At 53.1% G+C, this 24,993-nt stretch overlaps 2 protein-coding genes and 1 long non-coding RNA gene across 4 annotated transcripts in view; 1 reads left to right on the top strand and 2 right to left on the bottom strand.

Moving 5' to 3' along the window:
* Positions 1-2,699, bottom strand: part of Klhl26 (kelch like family member 26) — a 28,746-nt gene extending 26,047 nt beyond the window's left edge. The window contains exon 1 of one of the 2 annotated variants that reach the window (XM_078037889.1): positions 2,530-2,699. In XM_078037889.1, coding sequence (XP_077894015.1) covers positions 2,530-2,612 — 83 coding nt within the window. In that variant the 5' untranslated portion in view covers positions 2,613-2,699. The remainder of the gene's footprint in view (positions 1-2,529) is intronic. The other variant, XM_005332984.5, reaches the window with a different exon arrangement.
* A 4,113-nt stretch (positions 2,700-6,812) lies between these two features.
* LOC144369741 (uncharacterized) lies at positions 6,813-10,277 on the top strand. The gene is made up of 2 exons (XR_013429453.1): positions 6,813-6,888; positions 10,024-10,277. It is a non-coding gene; the product is annotated as an uncharacterized LOC144369741 (long non-coding RNA).
* A 9,018-nt stretch (positions 10,278-19,295) lies between these two features.
* Tmem59l (transmembrane protein 59 like) lies at positions 19,296-24,950 on the bottom strand. Its single transcript, XM_005332985.5, has 8 exons — positions 24,682-24,950; positions 23,742-23,886; positions 23,549-23,652; positions 22,026-22,178; positions 21,339-21,441; positions 20,224-20,341; positions 20,004-20,121; positions 19,296-19,879 (listed from the first exon to the last, which is right to left on the bottom strand). Exons 1-8 carry the CDS (start codon positions 24,847-24,849, stop codon positions 19,751-19,753), a joined length of 1,038 nt encoding a protein of 345 aa, XP_005333042.1. The 5' UTR covers positions 24,850-24,950; the 3' UTR covers positions 19,296-19,750.
* Between the last annotated feature and the right edge of the window lie 43 nt (positions 24,951-24,993).

Here is a 24,993-nt window from a genome sequence, read left to right as displayed (position 1 = left end):
CACAACGGCCACATGTACAATCCCGGGGCTGAGGGTGTCGCTCAGTGGTAGATCACTTGCCTAGGATGTGTGAGGTGCTGAGATAGATCCCTGATGCCACAAAAGGTGGCAGGGGAAAGGGGAGGGGACAAATATTGCATTCATATGAAATTTCTAGAAAAGGTAAAACTATAGAGGGCAAAAGCAAGTCAGGATGTCCCTGGGGCTGGGGGTGGGAGCAGGGTGCACTACAAACAGTTTTGGGGAACTCTTTGGGGTGATGGAACTATTCTAAAACATGGAGTTGGGCTGGGGATGTGGCTAAGTGGTAGAATGCTTGCCTAGCCTGCATGAGGCCCTGGGTTCCATCCCCAGCACCACAAAAAACAATAATAATAAATAACTGGATCGTGGTGACAGATACACAGTTCAACAAATATTAAAATTCAATGAACTGTTCGTTAAAATGAGTGAACTGGGGTCTGGGGTTGTGGCTCAGTGGTAGAGCACTTGCCTTGCACATGTGAGGCACTGGGTTCGATTCTCAGCACCACATATAAATAAATAAAGGCATTATATCCATCAACAACTAAAAAAATATTTTTTAAATAAGTGAGTTGTATGGTCTGCAATTAATTAATTATACCTCAATAAAGCTGTTTAAAAACAGCCAGGGGGCTGGGGATGTGGATCAAGCTATAGCGTGCTCGCCTGGCATGCATGCGGCCCGGGTTGGATCCTCAGCACCACATACAAACAAAGATGTTTTGTCTGCCGAAAACTAAAAATAAATATTAAAAATTAAAAAAAAAAATAGCCGGAGTCGGGCACAGTAGCACACACCTGTAATCCTCGCTACCAGGGAGGCTGAGACAAGAGGATTACAATTTTGAGGTCAGCCTTGACAATTTAACAAGATCTTATCCCAAAAATAAAAAGGGCTGAAGATGTAGCTCAGAGTTCAATTCCCAGTATCACACACAAAAATAAATAAATAAATGAATAAGAATAAAAAGCCCTGTCCCAGGTAATCTCACCTCAGGGCCCAAGACGGGAACCTGAGGTTTGTGGTCCTTCAGTCTGTCCCTTAGTTGCTACCTCATGCCTGATCACCAAGCCTAACGCGCTCCACTCTCTGAATATCTCCCCAAATCCTCTGATATCTCCTTGATCCCTTCTGCAGGTGTCCAGTTGTGCCCCAGCCCCTTTCCCACATTGGAAGTCTGGTTACTCCTCTGGTCACAGATGTCCCTGACTTCCAGGCACTGGCAGACCAGATTCAGTCCCTTGCCTTGCTGTGTCCACACACTTAAGCCTTAAGGTGCCACTTAGCACCCTTGGGAACAGTCAGAGCCTCTGCCTCCTCTGTGTCCTAGATGGACCATTCCATGCCAGTCTCCAAAGCTGAGTAATGCCCCCAGGCCATCAGGCCATTCCTGCTGGTACCAGCCCAGAGCCCTGCAAGGAGGACCAACTTTATAGCACCCAAGTTGGGACCAACTTCATCATTCATCAACTGACTGAAAATTTTGGCTCCTTCATGCTTCCTGGCAATGAAGAGCCTGAATTTCCTCCTCGGCCAGCTAAGGGTGGTGGGCTGTCCTAGGGGGCTAGGATAAATGCGTCTTGAGCCATGCTGGCCTTGCCCAATAGGATAAGAGGGAAGTGGTTCTCCCTAAGGCAGGTGTTTCTTCAGAGATGTGGATGTGGATCAACACAAAGAAGAATATAAACATCTATAATTTTTTTGTGCAAATTCAGGGGTTCAACCCATCTCAAGATTTGGCCATGGAGAAAGGAGCCTCCTTCTGATCAAATGGGTGAAATTGGCCCCCTTGTCTAGGGGTAAGACTCTGCATCAAGTCCTTTAGCCTGAGAGGAGGAGGGATTTGAAACCCAGAGATGGGAGGGAGGAGCTCCAAGGAAGAACCCTGTTTTCTGCAGACCCTGGTTGCTCTTTAGCAATCTTCTGCTCCCCAACACCCACCTGCATCCCTCAGGATCCCTTGAACCACTATGTCCCCACAGACTCCTTCCTAGCTATTGGGACCTACTGGGACCCCAGATTCCCAGTGACTCTCCTCTCCAGGTTTTCCAGGCCCCTTAGTCCCGGGTTAGGCCCTCAGGTTCACTAGAATCCTCCATCCACAGTATCCCAGAGCCTCATCCTTCCCAGGACCCCTTTTAGCTACCTGGGGTTTTTCAGCCCCCCTCAGGAAGCTCTCAGCCTCAACCTCCTCCTCAGATCCCCAAGATCTCCTCAACACCCTCCAGATTGCCTGTGGCCCCCGCTCCGACCCCTCTCTGCTTCCTAGACGCGGTGGCATCCCCAGTTCCCCCACAACCCCGTTATGGTCGGGGCCATCCCCAGGAGCCTAGGGCCCAGTGCAGATCCTGGACTGCCCAGCCTGCCTCCAGCTGCCCCATCAGAGGCCCTGGGTCCACACAGTACCCGACGACCTCATAAACCGTCCCCCAGGACCCCAGAACTCCTACAGATCTCCGGGGCTCCGGGCCAGAGGCGCGACCACCCCGCAGGCCGGAACTCACCTGTTCGGGCGCTCGGGGCCCGGGCCTGCGCCGAAGCCGCCACCGCCGCCAGCCCCACCGCCGCTGCCACCGGACTCCGCCATCTTCCCGCCGCGCGCGTTCGAGTGACGGGAGCCGCGCGCGCCGACCGGGTAGACCGAGAAGCCGGGAGCGAAGAGGGGCCGGGCCTGAGGAGGGGCGGTGCCTAGACGAGATATTGGGGCGGAGCCAAACGAGGGGGCGTGGTCTGATGGACGGATCGGAGCTCAGCGTGTTGAGGGGGCGGGGCATTGTGGGAGGGGCCTCCTACTCGGGGAGGCGGGGCCAAAACCAGGCCAAAGTGAAAGGTGAGGGATTGAGGCAGGGCCAAGATTGAGGAGGGGCAGGGGGACGCGTGCGGGCTGGGAGGGGCGGGGCCTATTTGAAGGCGGGGCCTTGTCGGGACTCGGCGCAGGGTTAAGGTAGGGGCAGGGGGAGGGGCGGGGCCAGGTGATGAGTGGCGGGGCCCAAGATGAAGGGAGGGACCAGGTCTGAAGAGGGTCGGAGCGGAGGTATCAGAAGGCCATAGGCAGAGCTGGGGCGGGTCGGACCAGAGAAGGGCGTGGTCTGGTCCCAAGTGGGGCCGGACCAGGGAGGGTCCGACTCGCAGAGGAGGGGCGGGGCCGGGGGGGCTGGACCAAGTGAGGAGGGGCGGGCGGAGGCTCAGTGACTCCGCGAGAGAGTGAGGGGGGGTCCGCCCTGAAGAGGGGAAGGCCAGGTCTGGGAGCTGCGGGAGGGCGAGGTGCGAGTGGGCGGAGCCTGGGACGAGGATGGGGCGTGGCTGGGGTGGGGCTGGGTGTGGTGAGACCTAGGAGCTGAGAGCCGGGAGGGACCGGGAAGGAGGCTAAGGGTAGGGTCGCGGGAGAGGATGAGCTAAGGCGTGCAGAAACTGGTCCCTAAACTCTGACAACCTCACCCTCTCCCCACCACGCACACCCCACTCCCAGCCTTACCCCTTCCGCGGGCCTCCCTCAGAAACGTGGAAACTCAAGCCCTGCCAGGTCTTAGACTTTCAACACTATTGGATCCCAACTATTCTCTAAAAGACCCAGAACTTCCCAGAACTTCCACCCTCAGATGCCAGTTACCTGCCTCAGATCCACCATACCTTCTTCATTCTTTAATTGTGGTTTCTAAGACCTCAGTCTCCCCAATCAGATTACCTCCCCAACCTCTACTCAAATCCCCTTCCTACTCCCCCAAATCCCTGCCTATAGGTTCTTCGAACTCACATTTTCACCATCTGAGTTCATTCCATCAGGCCCAGCGCCCTAGGAAAGCTCCAGACCCCAGACACCCCAGTCTTCAGCCAGGGCTCAATGTCATCCGTGTCTTTCCTTTTTTTGTCTTTGTTCCTGTTTTCCTTCCTTTCCTCCTCTCCCTTCTTTCATCCCTCCCTGCTGTGCACCCTGTGGAGCCGAATCCAACTCTTCACCCCAGCCACACACCCTCCTAGAAAGCATCCAGAGCTCTCAAGGACACCCTCCATCCCTAAACTCATTGAAAGCCTAGAATCACTGCCTTGGAAGGGTCCAAGCTCCCAGGATCCTTTCTCCAGCCTTGAGCAGATTTACTTTTGCTCTCTGAGTCAGAGCTTTTTTATGCAACCTCGCTCGGATGGGGACCAGGAGTCCAGATGGGGCTCAAAGCTCTCCCTGAGTCAGCACTAGGAGAAGAGGATGTTCAGGGCTGGAGACTCTGGAGGAGGGTGTAAGGGGCTTGCTTGAGTGGGCTCCTGCAAGGAGGACCGGGTCCAAGTACTGATCCATCTCCTGCAGAGGTCCGGGTGCACAGATATGCTCAAACATTGTGTAAAATGCCCAGGAGATTACACTGTGGGAGTTGATAGAAACTGGGTGCTGCTGACCTCTCCAGCACAGTCATCACTGAATAATGCTGAACGCATGCATGCATGAGCCGCTCACGTTCCAGCAAGCTCTGCAGACACGCCCTCGTCCGCCCAAGGTTGGTCCACCATGCAGCCTTTGTTCCAGATGAACTACACACAGGCAGCAAACCCCACTCAGCAGAGAACTCCAGCTCACACCCCCGCTACACTAGAGTTGAAGTCAATGCTGTCCATATGCACGCACACTTCATAACATCCAGATTTGACCCACATGTCAGGAACACAGCCACAGCCACAGATAAGTAAGAAGAGGTTTGCTGGGCTCCTGGCTGCGTGCACACTCGGAGCGTGCTATAGACCTGCAGCCCTTTGGACACCCTGGGTGCTCGAAGACCATGTGCCATGGGACAGCAAGTGCAAAGGTCCTGAGGCATCAGCATGCCTGGAGAGTTGCCTATCAAGCAAAAACAAGGGAGAGGGAAGAGGTGGGAGACTGGGTGGGAGGCATTCTCTGTGTCACTGAGGGTCTTAGGGGTCACTGTGGAGACATCCTTATGTGTGAAATGACAGGGGCCATCTCAGTAGAGGGGACTTAATTAACACTGACTTTAACAAACTCCTCTGACATTTGGGGATTTATTAGGAGGCAAACAATTCAGGCCAAAATTGATGGTGTTCGTCCCAGGGTGGTGACTGGGTAGTGTTGGCTGGAGTGCACTTTGCAGGTGTAGCTAATAGGACAGGTGAGATTTGGGGGTGAGGCCGAGCAAAGCCAGGACTCTCTGCAGGGTTCTTGGGCCAAACTGTAGAGGTTGCCTTCTCTGGATGAAGGGGGGGGGCGGGGACCGTGACGGCCCACATGGGTTACTGCACACCCCGCACCCAATAAGATGACCTATAGCCTGGCAAAGGCTGAAGCAGGGACACAGCAGGCAATTCCACAGGCCCGGCCACCATCTGGCCTGCAGCTGGCACAGCTGCCCCAGAGGCAGGGACCTCACCTGCTCCCCTGCTTCCGACCAGCTGTGGGGTACACTCAATGGTCCTTTTTGCTTCTCTATAAAATACACAGGTCAACGTCAAATAAAAACTCCTGTTATCGCCCTGGATTCTGCGCCCAGTGGATATGGGCACCGAGGCCTCGGGCAGGTGGCCCCACCCCGCTGTGCCTGGGGGCAGGGCTCAGGGCGAGTCCTCACCGCTGTCGCTGTCCATCAGGGTGACTGTTTTCCAGCCCCTAGGCCCATTCTCTGTCCCCAGCCTAGTCTGAATTTTCTTCCCATCTAACAAACTTTACTTTTCTTTTTAAAATTGAGATGAAATATCCACAATAAATGATTCTGTGTTTTTAAAATACTTTTTATTTTATTTTTTAAAATATTTTCTTAGCTGTCCATTGACAACTAAGGAAGTGTTTTAAATGGGCTTTATTTTACTTATTTACATGCAGTCCTGAGGATCCAACCCAGGGCCTCACGCATACTAGGCAAGCGCTCTACCACTGAGCCACAACCTCAGCCCTTATTTTATTTTTATTCATTTATTTCTCACTTTCACGGAACTAGGGATTGAAGCCAGGGACCTGTGCTTGCTGGGCATGTACCCTACCACTGAACTACGTCTACAATCCCACAAGGGTTTGTTTTGTGTGTTTTTTGTTTTTTGTTTTTTGTTTTTTATGGTACTGGGGATTGAACCCAGGGGTGCTCAACCACTGAGCCACATCACCAGCACTTTTTTATATAGATTTTATTTAGAGATAGGGTCTTGCTGAGTTGCTTAGGGCCTTGCTAAGTTGCTGAGACTGGCTTTGAACTCATGATCCTTCTACCTCAGCCTCCTGGGCCGCTGGCCCACAAGGGTTTAGTACATTCAGAATGCTGTGAAGCCATCTCTCCTAATGTGATGCAGATCATTTCAACACCCTCGAAAGGAAATCTAGTTCTCATAAAATCACGCCCTGCTCTCCTCCTAGCTCTTGGAAACTCCTAATCTACTTTCTGCCTTCTGTGGTTGCCTGTGCTGAACATTTCCTGTCCATGTGCTCCCACACCCTGCGGCCTCTGGCCTGGCTTCTTTCACTCAGCATCATGTTTTTTGAGATTCATCCATGTGGCAGCCTGTGTCAGTACTTTGCTCCTTTTGATGGCTGAGTAATGTTCCACCGTGTGATTGGGCCATATTTTGTTCATTCATTCATCCGTTGATGAGTATTTGGGTTGTTTCCACTTTTCAGCTGCTGTGAACTTTTGAGTGTGAGGATTTGTTGACTCCCTGTTTTCAGTTCTCTTGGGCGGAACCTAGGAGCGGAATTTCTGGCTCATCGGGTGGTTCTATGTTCAAATTTTTGAGGAATTGTCAGACATTTTCCTTTTTTTTTTTTTTCTTTCTTTTTGCTTATCGTCCACCCCCTCTGAAATGTCAGCTCCCCAAGGAATGGATGCTGTTTTCTTCCTGGCTGCTTCGCTGCTGGACAGCACCAAGCACGTTAGGTGAGCACGTGGGGCTCGGATGAATCACTGAGGCTCTTGGGCAATAGCTCTTGGATTGCTGGGTGGTCTCAGTTTCCATGCATGGGAAGTGGGAACCAGTGAACTCAGTTCTTCCCTTTGCAAGAACTTGTCCCCCCAGCCTGGTACTAGAGTGTGTGCCTAACACATGTGGGGCCCTGGGTTCAATCCCCAGCACCAGGAGCCAGGTTGTGGCACCTACCTGTAACCCCAGGTGCTCAGGAGGCTGAGCCCAGACAAACTACAAATTCAAGGCCAGCAGGGGCCATCTAATGAGACCCTGTCTCAAAAAACAACAAAAACACAAAATAAAACACCAACACACACACACACACACAGAGACACACACACACACACACACACAGACACACACACACACACACACACACACACAAGAATTAGTCACCCTTTCTACTAAAACACCCAGAGCCCAATATATAAATTCTTGATGTCCACCATGTATATCAAAGAATGTAGTTCTGTACTTCTGTCTTCCAGAGCCACTCAAGGGCTGGGATCAAGCACAGAGAGGGCGAGGGACTCCTAGTCATACAGCACAAGCTATAAGCTCTGGACTCTCAGGGAAGCTGAGTCAGAGTCAGTTCTTGGGGACCCCTGCCTCAGTTAGGGTGCCAAGGGGAGGGACATGTCCACATCCAGGAATGGCCAGGACTACTCCGTAAAGTTGAGCCAACCTGTATCAGTCCAGTTTTTGTTACTATAATGAAACACTTGAGGCAGGTTAACTACAAAGAAAAGAGGTCTATTCACTCACAGTTCTGGAGGTCAAGGGCATCGTTACAGGCATCAGGTTGGCTCTGAGTAATGGTGGGAGCATATGCAGGGAGGTGGTCAAATGGCCAAGCAGGAAACCAGAGTCAGAGGGAGGAGCCAGTCTCCCAAACTCCCTCTGGGCTCCACCTCTTAAGGATCTCACCACCTTTCAGTGCCTGGGCCCAAGCTCTCAATAACTACTACTACCACTACTACTACTACTATTATTATTATTATTCTGGGAATTGAACCCAGGGGCGTTTTAACCACTAAGCTATATCCCCAGCCCTTTTTATTTATTTTTAAATTTAAAAAAAAATTTTGGTTGTAGGTGGACACAATGCCTCTATTTTTGTTTATTTATTTTTATGTGGTGCTGAGGATGGAACCCAGGACCTCACCCGTGCTAGGCGAGCACTCTACCACTGAGCCACAACCCCAGCCCCTATTTATTTTTAAATTTTGAGACAGGGTCCAGTTAAGTTGCTTAAGGCCTCTCTAAGTTGCTGAGGCTGGCCTCCAACTTGCAATCCTCCTGCTTCAGCCTCCTGAGTTGCTGTGATTTTGCACATGCATCACCATGTCCAGCTCAATATATTAATTCTTTTTTTAATATTTATTTTTCTTAGTTATAGTTGGACACAATACCTTTGTAATATTTATTTATTTTTTTATATGATGCTAAGGATTGAACCCAGGGCCTCGAATGTGCTAGGCAAGCGCTCTACCACTGAGCCCACAACCCCAGCCCAATATATAAATTCTTGTGGGAGGGACACACTTAAACCATCCCCAAACCATAGTACAACCTGAATGTCTTCACTTAGCTGGCAAAACAGACCAGAGAGATTGATTCCCAGGGGACTTTGGTGGAAGAAAGCCATCGCAGATTCCCTTTTGTTTTGTGGTGTGTCAAACCCAGGGACTCGACTCATGCATGCTAGGCAAGTGCTCTACCATTGAGCCACGTCTCCAGCCTTTCTTTGTTAGTATTAATAATGCAATGGCTGAGGGCTGAGGTTGTGGCTCAGCAGTAGAGCACTCATCTCGCATGTGCAAGGCCCTGAGTTCAATCCTCAGCACCACATAAGAATAATATTTATATAAATGTGATGGCTGATACATTCTAGATGCTCACATGCTCACAACAGGTACTGGGTTCCATGGCTTCCCCCAAAAGTTATTTTCCCTTTGGAACCTTGAAATGTAGTCTTTATTAGAAAAGAGTTTTGCAGCTGGTCTGTGATACACTCCTGTAACCCCAGCAACTCAGAAGGCTGAGTCAGGAGGATTGCTAGATTTAGGCCAGCCTCTGCAGTTTAGTGAGACCTTGTCTCAAAATTAAAAAATAAAAAATAAAAGGGCTGGGGATGTAGTTCAGTAGTAGAGCACCCCTGGGTTCAATCCCAGCACCACCAAAGAGAGAGAGAGACAGACAGACAGACAGACACAGACTTGGGCCCAGGGAGAGGCCATTAGGTCATTGGGACCATGTTGTCCTGGGCAGGGATTGTGGTCCCCCAGTCTCTCTCTGACTTCCTGTGTAGAATTGAGCCACACCCTCCTCTTCCATTGCCATCCACCATGAGGTGATGCAGCCTTTTTAAAGGAGGGGCCCTCACCAGAGCCTGCTCCATGCTCTTTGGACTTTCAGCCTCTGAAACTGCGACTGAGGCTTGGGGTGCAGCTCAGCAATCGAGCCCCTGGGAGAAGTCATGAATTCCATCCCAAGCACCAAACCAAACCAAACCAAACCCTGAGGGTGAAATAAACCCCCTTCCAGGGCTGGGTTTGTGGCTCAGTGGTAGAGCACTTGCCTAGCATGTGTGAGGCACTGGGTTTGATTCTCAGCACCACATATAAATAAGTAAATAAAATAAAGGTCCATCAACAACTAATAAAGATGTTTTTTTAAAAAAATAAAAAATAAGGGGGCTGGGATTGTGGCTCAGAGGTAGAGCGCTCACCTAGCATGCATGAGGCCCTGGGTTCGATCCTCAGGACCACATAAATATAAAATAAAGACATTGTGTCCACCTATGACTAAAAAATCAATATTGAAAAATAAATAAACAAATAATAAAACAAACTTCTTTTCTTTATCAAGCCAACCCGTCTCAGGCATGTCATTTCAAGAACACAAAATGGTCTAATACAGGGAGTGTCTTCAATGCCCAGGATCGTGCATCTGGTGTATTCTCAACCACACCCGGGGGTGGGGGGGGGAGTTCTTACTGTCCCCACTTTTTAGGGGTGCTGGGGATGGAACCCAGGTCCTCATGCGTGGTAACTTCACTCTCCCACCTAGTGACAGTCCCAGCCCCTTCTTTCTCTGTTTTACAGAGGAACTGGTCCTGATTCCAAGGCCGGCCTCACACTCAGCCAGTGGGAGTGTCCATCGGTGGGACCACTCAGGAATGCCATTTGGTGTTTGGCAACACCGCCAGTCCTCTGCCTCCAAGGGTTCCGCAGCCATGGATTCCAACAAGTGCAGATGGAAAATATTCAAAAAATAAGTCGCGTCTGCACCCAACATGTACAGACGTTTAGTCTTGTCATTACTCCCTAAACAATAGAGTATAACAGCTATTTACACAGCACTGACATTGTGTTAGGTATCATAAGTCATTTAGAGATGATTTAAAGTCTCGGGAGGGGGACTGGGGGAGGAGCTCAGCGAGAGAGCGCTTGCCAAGCAGGCACCCAGCCTGGGCTCCCCCACCCGCACCTCAACACACAGAAACGAAATAGCTCCAGGGAGGAACGTGCCCTGGTAGGTCACATGCAACTACCCTGCCATTTTACAGAGGGGACCTGAGTATCCCCGGGGGGCTCCCCCAAATCATCCTTGTAGGGAGGTATCCCCCCACTCTGGGGCCCTGTCGGCCTATTCTGGGGCATCGGATGAGGAACCATGTCTACTGTAACAAATGACCGCAAACTGGGTGGCAATAAAAAACCAGAAATGTGTTCCCCCACAGAATTGGAGGCCGGAGTCCAAAATCTAGGTGTCCACCAGGTTGGTTCTTATCCCCATACGGACCTGAAGGGGAATCCGTCCCACGCCTGTCTCCTGACTTGTGGTGACTGAAGCAGTCCTTGGAGTTCCTTAGCTGTGGCCGTCACACTCTAATTCCTGTCCCCAGGGTCACACGGCTACCTCCTTGTTTCTCACATTTCTGTCTCTTCTCAAGACAGGCATTAGTCGAGGGCCCACCTTCCTCCACATTCAGCTCATCTGGATCTTTACCTTAATTATGCCTGCAAGTATCCTGTTTCCAAGTAAGGCCACATTCTATGGGGTACCATATAGACATAAAATTTGGGGACAGGGTGGGGCATCTCTCAACCCATTACATATATTTATTCAAGGAAAAGATGACATATTTTCACCAGAAGATATAAATACTAACTGCCCCAAACTGGAAACAGCCCAAAGGACCATCAAAAGGTGATGTAAGAGTCACATTGTGGAATACTACGCAGCAAGGAAAATGAAGACATCGCTGCTCATGCCTCCCATGAGTGGATCTCTCCAACAGTGAGTGAAGCAGGTAGACATATGAGGACATGCTGTGTGATCCCCTTGATGTAACGTTCATAAACGTCATATGGTCATAGAGGTTGACACAGGGGCTACCTGAAGCAGAGCAACAGAGTAGAGGATTGACAATTGAGATGGTGGCATTATCAGATGTACATTGCCTCTCATGAAAACTGATTTATTTTATTTATTTACTTATTATTTATCATTCTTTATTTTTTGCCATGTTGGAGGTCGTATCCCGGGCCTCACACATGCTAGGCCAGTGTTCTCCCCCTGCACATCCCCAGCTCTTTTTATTTTACTTTGGGGTAGGGTCTCACTGTGTGGCCCTGGCTGGCCTGGGGTTTGTGATCCTCCTGCCTCAGCCTCCCCACTAGCTAGGGTTACAGGCATACGCCACTGTGGCCAGCTAAGGTGATTGATTTCAATGGACTGAACGTGATAAAGATCAGGGCTGGGGTGACCTCTAGGGGGTGACCAATGAGGAGCAGGCAGGAGAGGGCACCAGGGAATGGGGTACTGAACAACTGGGAGTTGACTATAATCCCACCACACAAGAGCCCTGCCCACAAGCTGCAGAATATTCTAGAGTGCATGTCCTAACGAGGAAAGAAGAATCTGAGACCACGACCAAGGCTCTTCCAGGGGGTGATAACTGCCATGAAGGCAGGTGGCTGAGACCCGGGGAGGAGGGACAAGGAGAGACTCTTTAAGGAGGTGACATCCCCTCTTTAGTCAGAGCAGAAGATGTTTTAGAATGTTCCAGAACATTCCAGAACCTGGTGGAGAAGTCCACAATGCTCCCAAGCGGTCCAGGTAGACATCGTGTGGGCGGCCCTACTCCAGCCCGGGAGGGGACAGAGGCCGGAGACCTTGCCGGATTGGCTCAGGGGAAGCGGGGCAAGGCAGAGGAAGGCGGCAGGGTGTCGACAGAGATGTATGGAGAGCGGCTTCCCCGGGGTGTGGGACCCAGCTGTGGCCGAGACGCTTGTCGCATCTGGCAGAGGGACCATTCATTAAACCAATCATCACACAAGCCAACCAGCAGCCACTAAACTGTCAACATGATAAAAGCTGGAGTCGGGGCATGGTGACTGGGGGAGGGGGCTGGACTGAGCAGGGAGGTCACACGAGGACATTCAAGCCAAAGCCAGAGGATGGCAGAGGGAACGGGCTTCAGGCACAGGGACTTGTGGGGACAGGAGGAAGGGAAGGACGCCGGGAAGTACCTGGGCGGCCTCAGGTGGGCCTTGGCCCGAACTCCCCGAATCCTTGGAAGAGACAGACACAAGTCCCCATCCTTCCTGGGAGTGTTTGGAGTGTCACTTAAGTGCCTGCTGGAGGCCAGGGACATTCCCGCTCCCGCCCTCCCCCAGCGGATCACCACCCCCGGCCAGATCTCTGTCCCCGTTACCAAGGAACAGCATGGTCTGTTGCCTTGGCAACCGGGTGCTACCCGGACACATGGGTGCTCCTTCCAGTTGCCATGACACCAGCCACCCACCCGTCACCACCAGGTCTGTGTGTGACGTGGGAGGAAAGTGGAGGGAGGGGCAGAGCCCTGGGAGCAGATAGTAAACTGAGGCTCAGAGACTGTATCAGGCGGGTCCTTGGCCACACGTCGAAGGGACACTCTCTCCCCTGGGACCCCAGCACGGGCCCTGGACGGGAGCCTGGGCAAAGCAGCCTGGGGTCTCCCTGGACCAGTAGGGGCCCTTGGCCAGCATCCCAGAGGCCCCTGAGGTCTGCGTCTGTGGCTGCTGGGGCCACGGCAGACCCAGCCCTGCAGGGCACGTGGGCGGGACCCGGGAGAAACAGGGGAGTAATGGAGCCACCAGAGGGAGGGACGGACCCCAGGCCACCTGAGACTGGCAAAGTGCATCAAGGAGCCCAACTAGGCTCCTAAGGAGGGAGTGTTCCAGGCAGAGTCCCTGCAGGGCCCTGGGGGGCCTGGGGTGTGGCCAGGGAAGTGCAAATGGAGGGAGAAGTGGGGGTGTGGGGGGTCAGCTCACAGGGGCTTGAAGGGCATGGGCGAAACCCACAGAGGCAGGTGAGGTGAGGGAACCCCCCTCTCTCTCTCATACACACACACACCCTCCAACACACTGCTCCAGGACAGCACATGCGTACCAGGACCCCTCCACCCCGGTCCCCGGGCAGCTGTGCAGAGCACATGTACACACACTCTGGGTTTTTTTAATTTGTATTTATTTATTTTTTGTTGTTGTTGTTGTTGTTGTTTTTGTTGTTCCTGAGATTGAACTCAGGGGCACTCAACCACTGAGCCACATCCCAGGCCCGTTTTGCATTTTATTTAAAGACAGGGTCTCACTGAGTTGCTTAGGGCCTCGCTAAGTTGCTGAGGCTGGCTGTGAGCTCACGATCCTCCTGCCTCAGCCTCCTGAGCTGCTGGGATGACAGGTGTGCACCACTGCATTTAGCCACCCACCCTCCTTCTTTGATCCACTGGGACACCCTCTATTCCTCCCAAATTCTACCCATCCCTCAGAACCCCCCTCCCCACCACCTCCTCCAGGCAGCCGATGCTCACCTTCTGTTGGGAGGTTCCACCGCTGCAGGAGACAGAGCTCATGCTTTGAACCCTGCCTGGCGTTCCTCATTCTCCATTCATGAAGCATCTGTCGGGGTCAAGCTCCGACCTGGTCACTGGAGATTGGAAAACTAATCCCCTCGGGCTGCAAATGCAGCTTAGTGGTAGAGCACTTATCCAGCTCGTGCAAGGCTGAGTTTAATCCTCAGTGCCCCCAAATACAAAAATAAATAAAAGAATCGATGGGCCAGACACAGAATACAAAATGAATTTTTAAGTATCTGTAGTCCAGGTGTGCTGGTGCTCACCTGTAGTTCCAGCCACTCAGGAGGCTGAGGCAGGAGGACCACACATTTGAAACCAACCTGGGCAACTTAGCAAGACCCTGTCTCAAAATATAAAAGAAAAAGGACTGGGAATGTGGCTCAGTGGCAAAACACCCCTAGGTTCAATCCTAGTAAATACATACCATATATACATTAAATTAAATACTCTTGGAAGGAGAGCTCAGTCTCGAGGAACAGGAGAGACAAGAGAGAAAGGGATTGAAAGTTTCAGTTTCAAGAAGGCTAACACAAACTGACATTAGCCAAAAATTGAGGAACAATGTGGGCTTCAGGCACAGCTTGATCTAGGACTTCTACTATGACCTGAGGACATTGTTTCTCTTCATTCCTCTGACAGGCATTGTCATTGCAGTGACAAGTGGCCCTCAGCTGCTCCAGGTTGACATATTCCCAATTCAGCAACACTAATCCACAGGACATATCTTTTCTCCCTATGAATCCCACCAATTCCTCGTGGAGACTTAGGTCATGCTGTTTGATGTCTCTGGAGTCACACAGGCCAACAATCAGACCAAACCAGACATCTGTTAGGAAGGAGGAAGAGGGCAACAAGGTGGTGAGGACGGCCCAAGTTCATGACAGCATTAAACCCAAGCAGAAGGGAAGCGATGGCAAAGGCCCAATGGCTGGACCGTGCCATCAGGAACGGGAACAATGAGCCCATTTTTGCCTTCAAGACTCACTGATGGGAGGGATGCAACAGGAGACATAGTCACTCGGTCACCAAGCACTGAAAGCCCTTTAGCAGCTGAGAAATTAGGTGGTGTCTGAGCTGGGCGCACACCCGTAATCCCAGCAGCTTGGGAGGCTGAAGCAGGAGGATCCCAAGTTCAAAGCCAGCCTCAGCAAAATCGAGGCCCTGTCTCTAAATAAAATATAAAATAGGCTGGGGATGTGGCTCCGTGGTTCAGTGGGTTCAATCCCCGGTACCAAAACTAAAAGAAATTAGGTGGCGTTAAGGCAACGGGGAGTCATGCATGGGGTGGGGGGGACGGTTGTCACAGAGGAGGGAGGGACATGGTCTGACTCCAGGCCTCATCAAATTGCGGCTCAGTGGTTCGGTGCCCCTGGGTTCACCCCCTGGTCCTCAACGTGGTGAGAGCGGCAGATGGGGACGGGGACCTCTAGTGTGACCCCTCGGGTGGGGCCTGGTTTGGAGCAGGTGGACCCGGCGGCCAGCTGGAGGTGGGCAGGGGGCCTGGAGAGGAGGCAGGTGCAACTGTTGGGCAAGAAGCAGCGACAGCTTGGGCCTGCGTGGTTGCCATGGGAACAACAAGACACGCGTGGGCTGGAGGGATGCTTTGGAGGCCGGGTGCTGGGACAGTCCTTGGTGATGGAGGGAGAGGAGGGAGGACCAATCAGCATCAAGATGCTGCTCAGGCGTCCAGGACCATGAGGGTGGGTGGGAGGCAGGACAGGACAAGCAGGGCCCCTCAGAGCTGAGCTGACCCCTCCCGTAGCCACCGAAGCCAATGGACGGGACGGCTGCCCGACATTGTGGAGGTGCTGCTTCTATTTTTCTGTTATTTTTCGGTGCTGGGTGTTGGGCCCCCCTTACGTGCTGAGCACCCCCCACTGAGCTGCCTCCAGCCCCTGGGGACCAACTTCAGGCCACTGAGTTGTATACTTAAAAACTCCTAAGTCTGGGCTTTTCAGTCTGGTTTGAAGTCAGCTCCTGCCTAGCACATGTGAGGCCCTGGATTCCATCCCCAGCGCTGCACAATGAATAAATAAATCATCAAAATGGCAAATTGTCATGTTATATAATCATCCCAAAATATCAGTCAGGCACTGGTCCCCAGACCCCCCATGGATACTGAAATTCACAGATGCTCCCATCCCTGATAGAAAGTGGTACAGTGTTTGCATAGAGCCTCTCCACATCCTCCTGCAGACTTTATTTTATTTTTGTGTGAGACTAGGAATGGAACCCAGGAGGACTCTACCACTGAGCTATATTCCCAGCCCTTTTCTCTCTATCTATCTGTCTGTCTGTCTGCTATCTGACTGTCTGTCTGTCTATCTATCTATCTATTTAGACAGGGTCTCACTAAGTTGCCAAGGCTAGCCTCAGACTTGCAATCCTCCTGCCTCAGTCTCCTGAGTCGCTGCACTTACAGGCCTGCGCCACTGCACCTGGCTTCTCCAGTAGACTTTAAGTCATCTCTAGATGACTTAGAATACTAATAGAATGTGAATGCTGTGTACAGAGATGTTAGACTATATTGTTTAGGGAATAAGGATAAGTGGAAAGTCTATATATGTTCAATACGGGTGCCAATTTAAAAAAAAAAAAAAAGCAAAAACAAAAACTTTTTTTTAGTTTTTGATGGACCATTGTTTATTTATAAGTGGTACCAAGAATTGAACCCAGTACCTCACACACACAAGGCAAGTGCTCAACTAGTGAGCCACAAACCTAGCCCCCAAATGCAAATTTTTCAAAATATTTATTTATTCATGTATCTTTAGTTTTAGGTGGATACATTAGTTTGTTTCTATGTGGTGCCGAGGATCGAACTCAGTGCCTCATGCATGCTAGGCGAGCGCTCTACCACTGAGCCACCACCCCAGCCCCGCAAATGCAAATTTGTAAAATCGATTTTTAGTTATAGATGAACACAAGAGCTTTTTTATTTAAATTTTATTTTTATGTGGTACTAAAGATCGAACCCAGTGCCTCATATGCTAGGCAAGCACTCTACCACTGAGCTATAACCCCAGGAGAGACAATTTTTTTTACAAAGATTTTTGATCCACAGTTGGTTGAATCCATGGATTTAGAATATATAGAGCTAGAGGAATGACTGTGTATTTTACCACAATTTAAAAAAATATGTGGCTGGGGATGTGGCTTAAGCGGTAGTGCGCTCGCCTGGCATGCGTGAGGCATACAAAGAGTTGTGTCCGCCGAAAACTAAAAATAAATAAATAAATAAAAAAAAGAACAGAATAGAGTTAAAAAAAAAAAAAAAAAAAGGCTAAGGCGAACAAATTGAGCCAAGCAGTGGTGCACACCTGGAATCCCAGTGGCTTGGGAGGCTGAGGCAGGAGGATCATGAGCGCAAAGCCAGCCTCAGCAAAAGCAAGGTGCTAAGCAACTCAGTGAGACCCTGACCCTGTATATAAATAAATAAAATTCAAAATAAATACAAAAGAGGGCTGGGGATGTGGCTCAGTGGTTGAGTGTCCCTGAGTTCAATCCCCGGTACCCTGAAATTGGCACAGTGGTGCATGCCCGTGATCCCAGCATCTTGGGAGGCTGAGGCAGGAGGATTGCAAGTTCAAGGCCAGCCTCAGCAGCTCAGTGAGGCAACCTAGTGAGATCCTGTCTCAATAAAAAATAGAAAAGGCTGGGGATGTGGCCCAGTGGTAGAGCGCACCTGGGCTTAATACACAGTGCCACACACAGAGAAAAATCTCACTTCTACCAATCACATATCCAGGCAGTTGTAGGCGATGGGTTCCTAACATTTCCATCATCAAAGAAAGTTCTACCAAGTGGTGCTGTCCGGCTTCCTTCTCAACTCTGCCCAGGTGTTATTTCCTGGGTGACTGTCCACGGACTGCTGAAATCTCATATGGAGCCCCAAATGACAACCAACCAGGGCCCTTGTTGGATTGATATTCACGTACCTGGCAGGGCCCCACCGCAAGCAACGCTCAGAACACTCAGAATAGATGATTCAGGAGAGTTATGATAAAGGCCGCAGCCTGGGTAAGTACTGGGAATGGGTGGCATGCAAGATGGGTGGGAACAGGGGCTGTCCCCATGCCCAGGCTGAAGATCCCCCAGACACAGAATAGAAAGTGGGCTGCCTAGCCAAGCTGTGATTTTTTTTAAAATTTATTAATTTAATTTAGTTTTGAGTTAGTCTTAATAAGTTGCTCAAGCTGGCCTCCAACTTGTGATCCTCCTGCCTCAGCCTCCTGAGGAGCTGGGGTGACAGATCTATACCATCACTCCCAGCCAGAGCGGTAGCCTCTGGATCTGGGGATGCCAGGAGGGACACCTCCTGTTCTCTCCTCATCCCCCACCAGCAAGGGGGGCAGAGGACCCCAGTGAATCTACCTCCCAGGACCCAGGGCCGGATGAAGGGAAGAGGAGCTCACACCCAGTCCTGGGCCATTGCTCTGCCACCATCCCCCGCGGTCCATCAGTCACCCTGGAGCCCTGGAAACCTCCCCCACCACTGCCTGGAGCCAGGACCAGGTCCTTTATCCCACACCTTATTAGGGGCTAGGGCCAGCTCCAGCCAGGAATCTCTTTATATATATATATATATTTATTTATTTTTTAGTTCTCGGGGGACACAGCATCTTTGTCTGTATGTGGTGCTGGGGATGGAACCCAGGCCACACGCATGCCAGGCGAGCGCGCTACCGCTTGAGCCACATCCCCAGCCCCCAGCCAGGAATCTCAACAGACCAACCCAGTCACTGAAGCTACAGGGGTCATCTGGAAGGATCTGGGGAAATCTGCAGGTTGTTTTTTTTTTTTTTTTTCCTGGTTGGTTGCATCTTGGATCTCTCTATTTTCGTTGTAGACAGACCCAACACCTTTATTTTATTATCTTATTTTTCTGTGGCGCTGAGGATGGAACCCAGGGCCCCTCACATGCTGGGCAAGTGCTCTACCACTGAGCCCCAGCCCAGCCCTGTATCTTTGGGTTTTAAGCAGGATGTGCCCACACCAAGGGGAAGACACCCCTACCCCTCATGAGTCCCCCTGGTCGCCACGTGCAGAAGGAAGAGGCCACATTGAGTGACCTTAGACGGGGGAGGGGAGGATGCCCTAGACAGTGCCCTGACACTCTCCCCAGTGGACAGGAACTCTGTCCCCCAAAGAAAGGGGCATGGAAGCCAGAGGTCACATCACCAGGCAGCCTCTTCAAGATGTCTCACAGGGACCCTGGGGCCCAGGAAGGGGCACTTGTCTACCCAGACCAGGCAGGTGACAGGAGCCACTTTCTCAGGGCCAGGCCTTGACTGGGGGCGCAATCTGCTCCAGGCAGCAGGAGAAGGCAGCTGGTTTGTGGCCCTCTTGCCCCGTGAAAACTTCCGGGGACTTTTCCTGTGTCAGAAAGGGCACAGCGGGCAGGGGACACGGCCACGCTCAGGCCACTTCTCTCAGAGCAGACAGACAGACAGAAGCAGGCTCAGTCCAAGGTCCTTTATATACATGGTTTATTCCCCTCCAGCCCCGGTCACCCCTCTCCGCGTCCTCCCTCCCTCTCTTGGGGGGCTGGGTCTCCAAGAATAGGGAGGGGAAGAAGGGAGAAGCCCTGGTAGGAAGTGGCTCCCCTGTAGCCCTCAGCCCCCCAGAGAGGGGGGAGAGAAAGAAGAAAGGTGACACAAAACGGGTTCAAATACTCGGAAAGCCACACGATGAAGGACAAGAAGAGCACACCCCAAAGAAGCAGGATGGAGGAACAGGGCCAGGCCACCCCACCCCGCCAGGCATCGGGCCCCAGGACCTGGTGGAGAGAGGGATGGGACTGGGGGAGAGAAGGACTGGAGTGGGGAAGCCCAAGGACGGTCCCACGCTGACCTTGGACTCCCAGGCGCAGGGCAAGCGAGGCCAGAAGGGCCTCGGCACGTGGCTACGCTCTGGCCATCCGAGGCCTACAGCTTGGTCAGGTCCAGCTTCAGCTTGTAGGGCGGGGGGCTGTCCTCACAGGTGTGCGATGGCGGAGGGTAGAGGGGCCAGTCTGGCTCCACCATGAAGCCCTTGTGCTGCTCCAGGGTCAGGGGCTGAGGCGAGAAGGGCTCCTGAGTGCCCCAGCTAGCCAGGGCCTGGTGCCCCCGGGAGAGGATGGCCCAATCGAGAACCAGGGGACAGTCCCTCTGCCACCCTCCTGCCCCTGGCCCCGCCCACCTGGAACTTGAGGTGCTGGCCTGGTGCGGTCACCAGGGTGGAGCAACTCAGCCACAGCATCACCAGCACAGACAGGAAGAGGCAGCAGGCCAGGATCCAGCGAGGCAGCCCCGAGCGCCTGTCCCGCCCCGCAGGCACAGCTCAGAGGTGGCTGCAGGGCTCAGGGAGAAGCTCTCCTCTGCTCCTACCTCCAGCCCACCCCCAGGGTCCTGCCACCCACCGGGACATGCAACTGAGGAAATCGTTGTCCTGCGGCTCTTCAGACTCCACCTTGACCTTGCTGCTGGTCTTGACGCGTATCTTGGCCTTTCTCACCTTGTCCAGGGGGCCCACCGGGTCTGAGACAGAAGTTATTTCTCAGGGACCCCTAGGCCTCCACCAAGAGATCATGAGTGAAGAAGGGAGGCCAGGGCCTGGGGCAGCAGGGCATGGAGTTCTGGAATGGAGATCAGAACCCTGGAGATGGGCCACAGAATCGGAAGGATGGACCACAGAGGCCTGGAGGTGAATCAAGGAATCCTTGGAAGTGGACCAAGGAACCTTGGGAAATGGACCAAGGAAGCCTGGAGATGGACCCTTGGGGTGGACCATGGAACCCTGGGAGATGGACCAAGGAACCTTGGAAATGGACCAAGGAACCTTGGGAAATGGACCAAAGAACCCTGGGGGATGAACCAAGGAACCCTGGAAGACAGACCAAGGAACCTTGGGAGACAGACCATGGAACCCTGGGAGATGGACCATGGGACCCTGGGGGGGTGGACCATGGAACCCTGGGAGATGGACCTTGGAACCCTGGGAGATGGACCATGGAACCTTGGGAGATGGACCATGGAACCTTGGGAGATGGACCATGGGACCCTGGGAGATGGACCAAGGAACCCTGGGAGATGGACCAAGGAACCTTGGGAGATGGACCAAGGAACCCTGGGAGATGGACCATGGAACCCTGGGAGATGGACCAAGGAACCTTGGGAGATGGACCATGGAACCCTGGGAGATGGACCAAGGAACCCTGGGAGATGGACCATGGAACCCTGGGAGATGGACCAAGGAACCCTGGGAGATGGACCAAGGAACCTTGGGAGATGGACCAAGGAATGCTGATGATGGACCCTGGGAGATGGACCATGGAACCCTGAGGGATGGACGAAGGAACCCTGGAGATACAAGGAACCATGGAGATGGACCCTGAGACCCTGGGAGAGGGACTGTGAAACCTAGGAACTGAGGATGGGAATCCCGATCCTATAAGGCTCTCCTGCCAAGAGGAATCCTGTGACAGTGGGGACACCGGGGACAGAGCACTGGTGCAGTGGAGCCTTACCCACTTACCCACGTGCACCTCCAAAGCCTCAGGGTGAGATCCCCTCCAGGTCACCTCCACTCGCTGCAGACGGCTCCCCTGGAACCCAAGGCTCTCGACTACAGGCTGGGTCTGGGTGGAGAACAAGACAGCACAGAGAGGCTGCTTCAAGGGCACCGCGAGCCCTGCAGGCACCTCGCTGGGTCCCAGTTGGCTACCATGTCTCCTGCCAGGCTGATACCCAGTTCCATTAGGGGGAAGGTAGGGAGGACCCCACCCCACGGGCAGTGGGTTGATGCTACTCCCTGCTTTCTTGGACCCCTCCACCTGCCTAAGCACCATCCTTCAGTTCATGAAATAGCAAGGTGACTCAGGACAAGCCAATAACAAACTGACTGGTATGGTCAAATGACCCCGCCAGGACCAATCATAATAAATCCCAGCTCAATAAAAACCCTAGAGAGGTTCTAGTCTAGAGCCTCCAGCACCCTCCCTGTGGTCAGGAGGGAAAGGCATGCCTGGATATGAAGCCACTACAGAGGAAAGCTGAGTCAAAGGGTGGAGTAAAACACTGAGCTCCTGGATCCAACTGTGTCTGAAGCTTTTCTCACCTTAGACTTTGCATTCCACGAGCCAAGAGTCAGTACATCCCACTTTTCAACCTGACCTTTCACCCAGACCACCCACCTACCACTGGCCGCTTCTAGAGCTCTCACCTGGAACACCACCACCTTCCCGTTGTCAGTCTGCAGGTAGTATGTCCAAGTGGAGGAGACGAAACCCTGGGCCGAGTTGACGAGGTCATTGCAGAGGGTGGAAAATAAGTCCAGGAGGGACAGGGCCCCACCAGGAGTTTCCAGGACCTTTTTCTGGTGAAGGGAGACCCAAACATGGAAATGTCAACAAAGAAGGGCATTAGCCCTTGGGAAGAGGGCTAGAGGAATTCTCTGTGTTCAGATGTGGCTGAGTGGTTTGGGGCAACAAAGACTCCATCTAATACATGTAGACTTTGCTCAGCATTTGGCTTGCAGTGTGCCCCAGGGGGAATGGATTGCCCTCTCTGACCCTTAAAATGGGGATGATTCCCTTCCCTCATGGGACGGCCACAAGAGTTCCGTTAGGATGTCTGCCAAGCACCTGGCATAGCACAAGCTTCTAAGGAAGAGTAGCCACTATTACTAAAAATCTCATCCCTGTTATTATTGTCATTAGTATTATTACTATTACTGTTTTGGTGCTGGGGATGGACTCCAGGGGCCTCACACCTTCTAGGCAAGGGACTCTGCCACTGAGCCACGCCCCTATTCCATAATTATTCAAATGTGGATGGTGTCAAGGAGTCCTGAATGGGTAGGGGACATTGCAGTTTTCTTTTCTGAACAGTAGAAATCTGGAGGGGGGAGAGCAATGTGGGTGAAGGGGGAGACTTTCTGGGGAGTTCTAGTCTGCGAGTCTCTGGCTGTGTCACATGACTTCTCGAGCCTCAGTTTCCCCAGATGGGGTGATGCATCGCCTTATTGATAGACTAGGACAGGTTTTTTTTTTGGGGGGGGGTACTGGATTGAACTCAAGGGGCACTCAGCATCCCCAGCCCTATTTTGCATTTTATTTAGAGACAGGGTCTCACTGAGTTGCTTAGGTGCCTCGCTTTTGCTGAGGCTGGCTTTGAACTCATGATCCTTCTGCCTCAGCACCTAGGACAGTTTTTATCGCCCTCAGTTGTGCATGTGCTTGGGAGCGCAGGCCTCCCTGAGCCTCAGCTCTAAGCCCCTCCAGATGACAATGGGTACCTTTTTGTCACAGGAAAACTGCTTCAACCAGCACCAGGTAACTCTGGTAGCCTGGTGGCAGCCACAAGCCCTGGTGGCCTCAATCTTGACTCTTGCACAGTCCTAACTGTGTGACCTGGGCAGTTGCTCCTTGGGCCACCAAATGAGGGTGACAGGTCTGGTGCTTCTAAGTGGCTTGAGGAATTTGGGACAGGCTACAGTAGGCCTGGAGCTATATAAATATTTGATGAACGGGGACTATTGTCTGCCACTTACAGCCACTTACTCCTAGGAAGGTGGGGGGCAGGAGAGGAGGAGGGGCGATAAGTTCCCTGGTGTCACAGAGTTTACAACTGAGGTTGGACACATGACAGGGCTCAGTGGAGGTCACCTAGTAGGTCTAGAATGGAACCCGGATGTAGATTCAGATGACCGGGTGCGCCCAGGAGCCGGACTGGGAGGGAGCCCACCTTCTGCTCCAGCTGAAGATCCTGCTCCGGCTCAGGGGACTGGCTCCAGCAGCCCTCGCGGCAGGCCCGCTGCTCAGTCTCCTTCACGTAGGCTTCCACACAGGCTGCAGGGGTGGGAGGCGTGACCCGAGCGGCCATTCCCAGGCCACCTCTCCCCACCCTGGCCCAGCTGGCCAGCCCCGCCGACCCTCACCTGCTTCGCATTCAGTCTGGGTGGCGTTGGGCTTGGAGCTCTTGGCCACGAATCGGCAGATGGAGAAGAGGCGGCAGCCTCGCTCACAAGCGCTGATGAGCACGGCCTTGTCATACGGGGACTCCGAGGGGCTCGGAAGCCCCGCCTGGGGGAGGGGTGACACCGGTTCAGGCCCGCGGGAGGGAGGGGGGTAGGAGATGCAGGCATGGGGGTTGGGGGAGAAGAAGGTTTGGCCCCTCCCCCAATCCAGGGAGTTTGAGGTGAGGTTCGAGAAGGCTAAGGATTTGGGGGAACAGTCTCTTAGCTCTGAGGAAAGGAAGCGGGAGACGGGGGGCTACAGAAGCACAATGGGAGATCTGGGGGAGCTGAGTGGGCCCCTCTCGGGATCCCAGGGAGGAGGAGGATTGAGGAGTCTCAGGAAGGGCACTCAGAGACGGAAATTTTGTCACCCTTTGTATCAGGTTTGGGGGTCGATGATGAGTGGGGGCTGGTAAGTCAGAGGGGGAGGTAGGGGTAAGGATGTAGGAGTCAGTTGGGGAGGATCATCAGGCCTGACGACCGCAAGGACTGGCCTGTCTGAGCATCCCTTGCGCAGCATAGTGCGATGGGATCCCGGGAGGTGGCCTCAGTCCCATCCCCCCTACCACTCCCCACCCGGGCTAGGAAGGACCCCCCCACACACATACACAGGCATACACGGCTCTCATCCGAGGGATCTGCATCCCCAAAGCCCCTACTGGAGGGACTCCCGTAGCCCCCTCCTCGCGTAGAAATACCCCTAAACCCGTCCGAGGGACCCTCAGCCTCTCCCCCACCGTTGGGACCCCTCCATTCTCTCCCCTCCTCCCCTCCCGCTCTGGTCCTAGAGAACCGCTTCCCCAGCCCCTCCCCCATCGGAGAGATTCAGGGTCCCCTCAGTTTGGCGCCGCAAGCGATTCACCTGCAAGGGCCGTGGGCCAGGGTCGCGCTCACGACACCGCTGCTGGCAGTTCTGTGTGTCCCCGAGCTGTGGGGCGAAGGGGTCGCGAGCGGGCGGCGCGGAGGCGACGGGCGGCGATGCCAGCAGGAGTAGCACCAGCAGCGCCGGCATCAGCGCCACCGCAGCCATGGCAAGGGGATGCGCTGGGGGCGCGGGAGACTCGGGCTCCGGGGCGGGAGCCGAGGATGCAGCGGCGGCGGGGACCGGGACGCTGACGTCACCCGAGCGAGGCAGCCTGGGAAGGGGGGGTGGAGGATGCGGAGAACCCGTGCG

This window comes from Ictidomys tridecemlineatus, chromosome 2 (assembly GCF_052094955.1).
Source record: "Ictidomys tridecemlineatus isolate mIctTri1 chromosome 2, mIctTri1.hap1, whole genome shotgun sequence".
In the NCBI taxonomy this organism is placed as follows: Eukaryota; Metazoa; Chordata; class Mammalia; order Rodentia; family Sciuridae; genus Ictidomys; species Ictidomys tridecemlineatus.
Note: the sequence above shows the minus strand (reverse complement) of the source record. Positions and strands in the feature narration are given on the sequence as shown.